Genomic DNA, 11,673 nt, shown 5'->3' on the forward strand with positions numbered 1-11,673 from the left:
TTAATCACCAGATTTATACGAGTACTGTACCTGTGCGCATTTTGTCCATTTTGCTTAGCAAATAAAGCCTTCCCCACTTCCCTACAAGACATAGAGAATTAATTCCTTCCTCTATCTCTCAAGATTTGGTCTATCTAATTTCAGTTACATCGATTTCTTGGATGCGATACCAGATCCATCATTCCACGAGAGCATTCGGAATATGAGCCGATGCCGTGTATCAGTCAATACATAGCAAAAAGAAGGCGTTCCAGGTGGCTATGATGATTGAATATCTACAAAGCTGCTTCTTGCACAATGACACATTTTGAAGTTTTCTCGCCAGGAGAAATGTCATTCAGTTCTGTGATCTTGGATTACAGGAGCCTGCCCTTTCAGGAACGTTTCTGGGGAGAATCTGCAAGACATTCCTGTTCCATTATAACTGGCAACAATGTACCATTGCCCAACGTACATTTAAGTCCACACGGAAAAGTTACCTGGTTTTCAACTCCAAAGGATTTTACGCTCTTGAATACCTGTCGAAGGATGGGAAAAGCCGGGCATGAAGATTTAGTTTACTTGCGACTCACTCACGTTGCCTATTACCAAGGTGACGGCGTTAGGATATACCATATTGGACCTGTCGCACTCAAAGAATGGGTTGAGGTCACAAGCCCTGGAGATTCCGGTATCTGCTCATTCTGGCGTTGCTTCAGATGGTCTAAGCCGAAGTCTCACAATGAGTTATCCCAAGCCGTCAAGCGTATATTGAGGATTTGGCAATGCATGAAAGAAAGGCTTTCGGGAACATCGTATATGAGCTTAGTATATACTAAGCCACAACTTCTCGCGATATGAGCTCCAGGTTAGACAAGCTAGAAAAGGAAAGTCTCTCGTCTTTGGCCTTGCTTCGCTGTGGGACATAACGCAGATGGTAAGTAACTATGATATCTTTCTTGAGCAAATATCAGTGTGCCAGGCCGGCGTTCCACCTCTTGGTCAATCTACGGTACATCTTTAGCAAATCTTGTAAGATTTATAACTCAGAGCTTCGTTCCATTGCACGGGGTTGCATTGCAGACTAGTCCTTTAAGAACAGCAAAGTAGGTAAGTAGTTCAAGGGCAGACAAAGTGGAAGTACGTCTGGGAATTCTAATATGTATCTATTGGATTCCAGATCTCTAGGTTATTTGTTTACTTATTGACCATGAATAAATATCAATATACATACTATTTTGTCTATCATTGAGAAAACACAGAAAACATGCCTAAAATTCCCCGTTTGTTAAATTCTAAAATATACATCCGCCCGTATCCGATACAGCCGTCGCAACCGCTCCCAATTCCGCACAATCACCCACACACAACAAACCAACCAAATAAATACAAAACAAAAGCAAAAAATTTATATCCTAAATCACCAATGCAGGAAGATAGCTGTCTGATTACAACATCTCTCAGGTATAGGAAAAGCAAAAAGAAAGGGCCTAATCCGGGATCGAACCGGAGACCTCTTACAATTTAGATTTTAATAACCCAAAGCAAGAATTCTACCACTGAACTATCAGGCCGTGACGACTATCAGGCCATAATTGGCTGATTTGATGATGGAGGTTTACTTGTTGTGGTAAAGGTTTCTTAAGAATCTATTGTGGATTCTTGTGAATATTTGGCCATCACGTGATAGTCTAACATTTGCTCAAAATGACTCGCGGATTAGCTGACATTGCCCGGTCGGCGTTAAAGATGATTGTTGATCGGGTATTTGAGTTGTAGTTTTTTGCTCTGGTTTTTTAAATCAATTGCAATACTTAGGAGCATTAGATACAATACTAAATTGAGGAATCGTTCGGAAGTGTACTGCACTGCTTTAGAGGTGGGGTAAAACAACAAGCAGTTCTAAATGGAGAATTCAATAGAGATACAAACATCTACATCCGTCTATATCCGAAGGATATGTTCAGGAAGAAGATTCACATGTCTCTCATACGGTGGTAGATGCCTGAAGAAACCTCTATCTAAGCAAAGCTACTTGGCCCCCGAACCCTCATGTATTTTACGCCCTTTGACCCTGGTTGAAGACTACTTGTCATTCAGCAGACGACTCTCTCGTGACGAAACATAACTAGTATCCAAAATGGATCTAACAGTTGGCTTGGGAAAGTTATAAGTATGGCTATGATAGACCCTTTTGCTTCTCCATTGTTCATTCAAAAAAAATCAAAATGGTATCCATCGACCCTGCTAACTCCTCGAAACCCAAAATCGATCTAATCCCTTGGGATCCCACCTCTCCTCAACATGTTGAACGACTAGTACAACAACGTATCACTTGCGGATGGGATGATGAATATGTCGAATCATGGAGGAAAACTCAAGAGAGTGGAAAACTCAACATTCAATGGATTGTGAATATACTTGCCCACACCAATTCCTGTTTCCATATTCTAAAATTTCCAGGTTCTTGCAGATTCTGATCTCGAAAAAGATGCCAAAATACTCAAGCATACCGAGGAGCATCCCCAAGAAAAAGAGCCGCTACTTGACACTGCAATTTCTTTTGGCGGAAAACCTCGAGATATTCCCTCACCACAGAGATCTTTCATTCCAATCGGACATATCTGTCTAGGTCCTCCATCCGAAAATTATTTGAATCTCGGATATGTCCCAAAGACCGAAGGATTCTACTGGATATCAAACTTCTATGTTTCTCGTGCTCTTCAAGGAACAGGATTAGGAAAGATAGCTATGGATACTGTCGAGAATTTGGCCGTTTCCGAACCATTGTGCGCGAAGACATTGGGCTTGAATACGATTGATAAAGTTGATGCAGGAAGAGAGGAGAAGTACGAAGCTCTAGGCTTGGTAATTCCACCTGTAAGTATTTCTCGTAATTATTGTTAGAGAGTGAGTTTTAGTAATACTTACATGCTAACTTTCACCCGGTTTTCCAATCAAGAATGGTATGAGAGGAGAGGTTATAAAGGTTATAAATATGTGGAAAAGTTGTTTGGTCCAAAAGTTGATTCCACGGGAAAATCATGGTATTGGAATGCTGTATTCTTGAGGAAGGAGATTTAAAACAGGCAGGAGGTACCATTCCTACCTCTGTTTTGGTGGCCATACCATGCATTTACCACGGAAAGAGCATGTGGGGTGTTCTTGTACACTCTATCCACGACATCGACCATCTTACAGCTGACAACTTCAAACTTCAAACTTTAAAGATCCCAATTATTAACAAATAACATTATCTCTACTCTAATATTAACATCCTTGGAACTTTATTGTCAGGTACAGCCAAATGTCCGGAGTGGGTATGGAGACTACTACTGCCAGTGATCCCGCCTCCAGTAGAATCTTCAATATTGTTCTACATAGACAACAATATCTCTAAGAACAAAGGTTCCAAAATACCTGTTTCTACCCGCTTCATGATGGTGGGGTGCTTTTATCATAATCACAAGATACAGACTAGATAGAACTTGTGAAATCTTCACTATGGTCCTACACGCTCCCACTTGATGATCCGGCTCCGAATTTGATGCAACATTTCTGACCAAATTGTCTTGCACTATAATTGTCACCTGGAGGGCTGAGTGGATTTTTGAGCGCTAGCATAAAGGAATCACGATACGGTGGAGGGGAGCAGGGAGTGGGTGAAGCTAAGAGGTAAATTATGGGACTTAGGGTTTGTTGCGAAATGCTTTTATTCGGATAGTTCGGATTGGGGGTCGAGTGTTTGTATAGGAGCATCGGACTCTGAGATCTCCTCGCTGAGTTGAAGGGAGGGAGGGAGGGAGGAGGGGGGAGGGAGGAGGGGGGAGGGAGGCAGAGAACTTCTTATGCGAGGTAGGCGTTGCGATTTTGATTGTGGGAAATTGTATTGTTCTTTAAAAATTTCTTTAGTTCTTGATATTATTGGGGGCGTATTTGACGTGCTCCTTTTGCAGTTTATTCCTTTAACTTTCCACATTGAAGGCACTCTTCTCTGGACTATCACCTCAACTTTCAACCAGCTCTTGAAAATTTCCGAGCTATGTATTGGAAGTTTCTGGCTGGCGAGCAAAATTTAGCAAGGAAACAATTGTTTTGTTGCGCTTTCAAGTGGAAAATAATACTGAGTGTAGGGTTGAATTTTTGATGATCTGACTTGGCTAGTTAAGTGCTGACAAATAAATCACTTACACTGTAGAAAACCGTCTCTCTGGTAAATAGAGTTTACAGATTATACTATGGAGTAGTAGTATCTGTTTTAGATCGAACCAAGTGGAAGGCGCATCCCATTCATTGTTGATGTAGTCTGAGGTTCTCAAAAGGTGTTGGTATTCATTCACCAAAAAGATTGCAGCTATACCGTCAAATATTATTAGCCGGTAAGAATCTAATTTCTATACACATATTTCATCAATAGCTGTATGATAATGAGCTAGATATTGAGCTAGCCAAAAGTAGCTTCTAGACTTGAATGAATATCAGCCTCCCGTCCTCCCTGAGTCCAGCTTCTAACAAGATTGTCAAAGAAAGATCCTTAAGAAAGATTCGTTCAATCTTTCAATGCTCTCGAGTAAGCCAACTTTTTGGATGTGATATTCCATAAATTACTTTACAGCCCTTTTCGCCAATCATCCTCCTCCATATATTAATACATAGGTTAACGTTGTCACAGCATAGCACAGATACCACCTCTGCCCATGGGATTAACATTTAAATGGCAGATGTAAGGACCACCTCAATTTCCTTCCTCGTGACTTTTTGCTCACATGTATTGTAGTCACTCACTTCAGGCAGTACAAGAACTGTTCTCAGCGACACTGCTTCTCCAGGATATCTCAACAATGCCAATTTATCTGAGTTTCCCGCTCCTCCTACCATCAATATCAAAGACGAGGGAACACCTGAGCCCCAAGTGGATGCGATTGATATGGAAAACCCCCCGGAATCAGATGGTAATTATTCTCCAAGCTTGCATATCAGCCAAGAATGGGTATTAACAGGCATAGATATACCGGATCCCCCAATTCCTCTAGGCATCCCAACAGTCTCGATGGCATTAAAGATGGCGGTGACTATCTTTTAGACAAGTATCATGAATACGGAATTCCAGACAATCTAGAACAGTCGATGTTCGACGGGCAATCAAGCAGTAAAAGCTCCACGTCTCAATTCCAGTGTACCATCTGTTGCGAGGAACAACAGGATGCTCAAAAAGCTGCCATTCTTTTGTGCGGTTGCGTATATTGTAGCTCTTGTATCAAAGCCCGTTTTACTCTCGCCATACGCGCGGAGTACTTGTTCCCTGCCGAATGCTGCGGACAGGCTATGGATCTCTCATAAATTTATGATTTACTACCTGCTAATATTCTCCGAATCTACAAAGTCAAAGCAAAAGAGTATGGAAGCACTGATCGTACTTATTGTGCTAATACGGATTGTTTGGCTTTCATTACCAAGAAGAGTATCCAAGGAAATAAGGCCTTTTGTACCAAATCACCGTGCGATACAGTGTCGTGTGTAAAATGCAAGGGAAAATGGCACGAGGGAGATTGTCCTGCTGATGAAGCTCTTGAGATGGTGCTGGCGGAAGCTAAGAAGCATTCGTGGAAGCGTTGCGCCAAGTGCGGTGCTTTGATTGAACATACAGAGGGCTGTGCTCAGATGAAGTAAATACTCTCTGTTCTATACTCACTATCATTGTTCCAACATATACTGATTCTTTGAAACCAAGATGTCAATGCGGTCACCAGTTCTGCTACTGCTGCAACGCCACATGGAGAACTTGTTACTGCACACAAGACAAACTTGATCACACACTCGGAGTCACTCATCCTTATACAGACAATGAAAATGTCATAGAGTACGGTGAAAATAATGAAGAAGGCTTGTCCATTCTCGGTGGCCGAGTTGTAAGTCCTGTTGATGGGCAACCTACAAGAACACCATATATGACTGATTTGCCCCGAACAAACGGATATCCTACGGCCAATGAAAATATGAATGCTCCCGCCTCGAATTCTATGCCAACAACCATGGGGATGTTTGGACGCTTTGCCCATAACTATTTTCCTGGCGCGAATAGACATCAGTAATCTGGACCCTTTTCCAGTACACAAGCACCACGTATCAATGAGCACAGTCAACCTATAATTCCCACCTTATTACATACAATGTCTCAAACTGTTCAATCCACGAATAATTTTACTTCGGCTCTTCAGGGCACAAATATAATAGCCAACAACCCCTTTGAGAATGACACCAGTCAAACTAGTCAACGAAATACAGGACTTTGGTCGAACAATCGACTAGATGGACAAACTGACAAGCCATCGGCAGAAGCTCTGGGTGCTCGGTTTCAACAGGAAATGCATAGATTGCGAGATTATATTCGAAGTATTGAACACAGGGCAGACAACCATGAGAATACGACATCTAGCACCTTGACACCCGCGACCAATCAAGATCTCAACGTAACTCCAGATAAAAATCTTGATACCGAACCTAGTCTCTCCATCAACTACAGCACCAACCACGGTAATAACATAAACACCACTCCAACTTCCAACCGCAATCCTCTACTTCCTCTCCGCACTTCAAATCCCAGCTCCAATACCCAAACAGACACATACACACAACCCATGAATCAACAATCCGAACTTTCATCCACATCAGCAGTCAGTAGCCAGATTTATGACACAGCAGATAATATAAACAATATTAGTCTTGCTCGACGGATAAATGCTATGATGATGCGTAGACGACAAATTCAGGCAATAATGATTCACGATTGGGCTGCGCGTGAATTTTTTCTCAACTAGGTTGGGTATCGTAAGTATGAGTTATAGTTTAATCACCGCGCAATTTTTGGTGAGTGACCGGGTTGAGAAGTGTGCTGTGGATGATTTGGTGACTGTCAGTTTCGGCGCTCGGGGGGGTTTGGAATGGGAGATTGTATTATTGGCACTGGGTAAGGAGTCTGGATGCGAGTTTCCTGCGGGCATGGATTCATAGTAGTCCTCTAAGCGGCTCTTAAACTTCAGATATTTTGTTTTGCGTCGAGTTTTTATTGCATGAGGTTGCAACAGCGAAGCAGTAGCACATTCATAGTTTAATAGCTTATTAGTACAATGTCAAAGTACCAAGTACTTCAATCTGCTTGCGTGAATTTTCCTCTTAAGGTCGGGATGAGATGAAATTGTATGGCAGGCAGCTTTTATTATATTAAAAACCTACAAAACAGTCTTACTGGGCCTATTTATACACCAGCATCAGCAGAAATGAGATGTGCAGCAAAATTATCCTTGAAGAAATGTCGAATGTAGAAGGTATGTTTCAAGGAAGTAGAAAATTTGGCTACGATTGAAGTCAAGTCTCCGCCACTAACTTGGATCAGCATAAAAAGCTTACTTAGGTCAGGGGTAAGTTTCATGGTATAGATAGAAGGTAAAGAGATACATCTCCACATGGAGAAATCTCATCTTGATGACAAAAATAGTGAGTATATATATGATTTGGTGCAAATATCAGATGCTTAGAACCAATAACTCATCATTAAAGATTGCAAAATGCACATATTTAATAGAACATAAGTGAAGACTCTTATGAAATATACAAGAAAACTAGTTTAAACATCTCGTTATCAAAGTCATTGGAGTGGGTGTAGATTCATTTCCTGGTTCGAGGGTGGATGGATGGAAAGGTGGTTCGGCAGTTTGAAAGGTGTTGCGCAGATATGCTGGAATTAGCGAGTTAGGCTAACCTTATGCATATTTTGAGGTAACAGAAAGATATATGCAATAGAGCTGCAAGGGTAAATGCATCGTGGTAGAGACTGCTGTTGTGTGGATACGAAGTGCATTGAGGAATGAGCGTCTTGAAGGCCGTATGATAGAGTGGACAAAGCCATACGTATATTTACGCAGAGACTAATGGAGAAACTAAAAGAGAACAGCAGCTATATGAATTCAGATTTCCATTCTTAGAAATATAGATCTTGATGCATAACTGAGACTGAATAACTGCTACACGTACATCAAACACAAAAGAACATTTGCATTACATAACTATGCAACCTACATAAATCCAGAAGCGAGTTTTAACTGAGCGTAAATCAAACCAATTAGTCAATTCTAGAATCCTTTTCATTCACAAGCGAGAAAATCTCATCTATTTATCCCCGGTGCTCCAACTACCTACCTAGAATATCCTGATATGATTGAGATTCTTATACTGTAGCAAGCAAGTATGCTCAATTCCTTCGGAAAAATTATCAAGCTCGGGACATACCCTAATAAAACTTATAGTTTCCAAACCTCTCGACTAAGTGATCAATAATTGCTGTCTAGAAATCCGCGACTAGCAATCTCGAGCTCTAACTTTTGACCTTACTTCTCCCATGTAGACTCCGTGCGTGTCGATTCTCGAAAGATGGAGTATCTGCTCATAGACACTATCATATTAGTGTTTGTGTAACTTGCACAACTCTGATATTAATATATAATTATGCAGTTTAAGTGCGCAGCAGAATCAAGAACGATGAGTGAGTACATGAGTATATATCATCAATGCTCCAATGCTTCAATGCTTTAGGATATTCGAATTTCGCAGACTTTTACTGTAGTGCAACTAGATGAAGAACTGCGAATGTTTCTCTTTCATTAAACTTTTCGGATAGAATATGGGATTCAAATGAATAGCCAAATAGATCAACCAGTGCTCTCAAGGCAAACAAACTACCTGTCAGACAGTAGGCGTAAGCTCTGTGCAAAGAAGTAGCCAAATTGGACATACGAGAGCAGTTTTGATGGATGATTTTATGATTCACGGAGGACTTTGACAGTTGGAAGTTGAACTGTGACGGTGCTAGGGCGTCCAATAGTCTAGACTGCAGTCCAACAATACGAAGCTTCTGGACTCCTGTATCTACTTGAGATAGGTATTCAAATCAATTCAAACAATGAATCATCTTAGATAATATATATGAGTGAAGTTTTCTAAACTAATTGAAATAATGAACTACATTCAAATATTCAAAGAATTTCGATCAATAAAAGCTGAAATCTAGTCTTCCAGTCCAGAACTATCGGACGCTCTGGGGCTTTTATACCATAACCTTGGACTACAACCTCACAATCCCAGATTTGGGGATTTCATGATTAAGCAATGCTCCTGTCAGTGGGAAATGGAAGATCTTGGCTGAAGAAGAGGGATTGGGCCCTGTTTCTCAAACTTGAAGCTGAGTAAGATATAACATTAATTCACTATTTTGATGTTAAGCTAATTGAGTACAGATGTGTCAATAATGTCCAATTTGAATTCAGGACACAATACGGAAGTCTCGGGTTACGTGTTTGCCACCACAGTGTAGTTGTGGTTAACTTTGGTTCTTTTCTTCTTTGTTTCCTTTGCCCTTAGAGCGTTGAATTTCTCCCGCTATCCTCTTGCGATCATTTATTCGGCGCTCCTCCGCTTCTACCATATCTATAGAGATCCATTAGCATATTTCCATAAACCCAAACGACTGTGAAGCGAGTAGAAACGTACCACGCCATAAATCTTCTCCCTCATAAGCTTCGTGGTGAATCTTCTTCTGGATCAAATGCTTATGTTCCGGATCATTCGGATCTAGCACCATGACTGTTTCCCACCTTCCTGTTCCCTTCTTCGCATCTCCCATTTCAAATGCCGCCGATGCAACCAATACCGCCAGCGTTAAACCCTGCGCATAAACTCTTGCTTGTACCAATTTCTGAGCTCCGGTCAAATATTTGTTTCTTGATACAATCCCAAACGCTATTCCCATACTAGCCACCCACGATGCAGCCACAATCGAGTATCTGTTTTCTTTTCCCCATGCCTTCAGACGCTGGGCAGTTGTCTCATTGGCCTTTTCTTGTTCGAGCAGGAGTGTTGATTTATCTTTGTACTTTCGCGAGGGATCGCGGTTCCACTCGTACGCGCGAGATGCGCGGTCTGCGCTTATGATGGCGGCGAAGGTGCCGGATGATGAGACGAGGAAACTTTTCATAGGAATGGTGAGGCTGCGAATGGTGTGGAATCGACGGTTAGCTACGTAGAGTGCTGATCCGCCCTGGAAGATTGATCAGCTTCGTTTATTGATTTGGGGACTTGAGACCGCGGGTGAATACATACCAGCGCGAGACCAATGAGACCTCCGGTAATACCACCTTTCAAAGTGGCATTGTAATGCTCGGCTTCTTCTTCCTTGGTGAGAATCTTCATGTTTTTTTATATGTAGGTTCGAAGGTTGTGAGACGAGTTTTTGTGGCAATCGGTAGATTTACTTGTGTAGGTTGGGAATTGAACTGAGGGGTGGATATTGAACCTGATTCTTGCAAAGACTTTTGAGCAATAGATTGATGATTCTTCAAGATTCAGCTGGTTTGTTTTTGTAGTTGTTTGGTGTTTAGTGTTTGATTGGGATTCTTTTTTATTGTTGATTCGTTGCGTTCGTGGAATTGGATTAGTTAATAAGCTGCCAGTTAGTCGATGATGTCGTCCAGAAGTTCTTTCTTTCAAGGTGGGGGAGATATGATCAAATCCCGAGAAATGGGTTGGTTATATTGTTTTCTTATTAGATTAGACAATTCAAAGTATGGTTTCTTTATATTTAAATTCACAAGAGATACAATTCGATTTCTTGGTGGAAGTATGTGAAGCATATTTATTTATTTATTTCCTATCCTTTTTCAAAGCCCGGATTTTTCTGAGATTTTTCGGAAATGTTGTCATGATGCGTGGACTGTACGGACGGAGTAAGCTCTTTTCTCTTTGCAGGCAAAATAACTCGCGTGGTATGATGTAAAGCCAGAAAAGTGGTATGATAACCTTACCAAGTAAGTACATGAGATGCCGAATTACGATCTCCGAGAAAATTCCCGTCATTCGTTGATTCAGACGGCACAGAGGTTCATGATTGGCGAGATGATTGTGGCTGGAGAGTGTGCCTGACGAGCCACATATGAGCCACAGAGCTACTCAACCGGGATTACTCGCCTCAATTATCGTCCGCTCCGGGTTTATCCCATTGCCAAGACTGTGAATTACCCCTCCATTTTTTTCACTGTCACGTGACAGACCCACCATGTTACACAACATGATTTGCGAGTCAGCATCATCACATAGTTACTCTGTAAGGCGACGGTTGAACTTGACTCGAGTTGGTTGTTGTCGGACGGATTCATACATAGATAAAGAAATAGATAGACGAGTTTGAGAATACGTATCCCCATTCCCCGCGTACCACACGTAATGATATACTTTGATAAGTTAGCATCCCGTCCCGTTGATCAGATGCTGAAAGATTTACTCGTGCTGCCACAGAGTATGGGGATGGTATTAGAAGGAAAGATAAACGTTGAGAATGTGGCAGTTTGACCAATAAGAACAATTAGTCCCTAGCGATTGGAGCTTTAAATTTTAAACTTTCTGTCCACAAGAACTACGAAGTAGTAGAGCATAGAAATAGCCCTTTGCTCTTGACATCACTGCTTCAATTACCATATGTTGATCCCGAGGCACGTTGACGAAATCAAGAATATCTTCTTTGGTGATTCACCACTCATTGGCACTCAACTGTTCGAAACTTGAGCTGCCGAGCTCTAGGCGTTTTCGTTACAGTGTAGACATGATTCGTGTACAAACAGTTAGGATGATGGCTGTAACATCAAATCC

General features: G+C 41.5%; 4 protein-coding genes and 1 non-coding gene across 5 annotated transcripts; 3 read left to right on the forward strand and 2 right to left on the reverse strand.

Moving 5' to 3' along the window:
• Positions 1 to 297: 297 nt before the first annotated feature.
• SS1G_05840 (predicted protein) lies at positions 298 to 840 on the forward strand (the record flags this gene model as incomplete). The annotated part of the gene is made up of 1 exon (XM_001592868.1): positions 298 to 840. The coding sequence occupies one exon, from the start codon at positions 298 to 300 to the stop codon at positions 838 to 840; it is 543 nt and encodes a 180-aa protein (XP_001592918.1).
• A 625-nt stretch (positions 841 to 1,465) lies between these two features.
• On the reverse strand, positions 1,466 to 1,553 carry SS1G_14576. The gene has a single exon. It is a non-coding gene; the product is annotated as a tRNA-Pro (tRNA).
• A 654-nt stretch (positions 1,554 to 2,207) lies between these two features.
• SS1G_05841 (hypothetical protein) lies at positions 2,208 to 3,049 on the forward strand (the record flags this gene model as incomplete). Its single annotated transcript, XM_001592869.1, has 3 exons — positions 2,208 to 2,390; positions 2,443 to 2,859; positions 2,942 to 3,049. The coding sequence occupies 3 exons, from the start codon at positions 2,208 to 2,210 to the stop codon at positions 3,047 to 3,049; spliced, it is 708 nt and encodes a 235-aa protein (XP_001592919.1).
• A 1,644-nt stretch (positions 3,050 to 4,693) lies between these two features.
• On the forward strand, positions 4,694 to 6,797 carry SS1G_05842 (hypothetical protein; the record flags this gene model as incomplete). Its single annotated transcript, XM_001592870.1, has 5 exons — positions 4,694 to 4,702; positions 4,757 to 4,931; positions 5,363 to 5,645; positions 5,711 to 5,888; positions 6,198 to 6,797. 5 exons carry the CDS (start codon positions 4,694 to 4,696, stop codon positions 6,795 to 6,797), a joined length of 1,245 nt encoding a protein of 414 aa, XP_001592920.1.
• Positions 6,798 to 9,352: 2,555 nt separating this feature from the next.
• SS1G_05843 (hypothetical protein) lies at positions 9,353 to 10,221 on the reverse strand (the record flags this gene model as incomplete). The annotated part of the gene is made up of 3 exons (XM_001592871.1): positions 9,353 to 9,459; positions 9,523 to 10,069; positions 10,132 to 10,221. 3 exons carry the CDS (start codon positions 10,219 to 10,221, stop codon positions 9,353 to 9,355), a joined length of 744 nt encoding a protein of 247 aa, XP_001592921.1.
• Positions 10,222 to 11,673: the final 1,452 nt, after the last annotated feature.

The sequence above is a fragment of the Sclerotinia sclerotiorum genome, genomic scaffold, assembly GCF_000146945.2.
Source record: "Sclerotinia sclerotiorum 1980 UF-70 scaffold_7 genomic scaffold, whole genome shotgun sequence".
In the NCBI taxonomy this organism is placed as follows: Eukaryota; Fungi; Ascomycota; class Leotiomycetes; order Helotiales; family Sclerotiniaceae; genus Sclerotinia; species Sclerotinia sclerotiorum.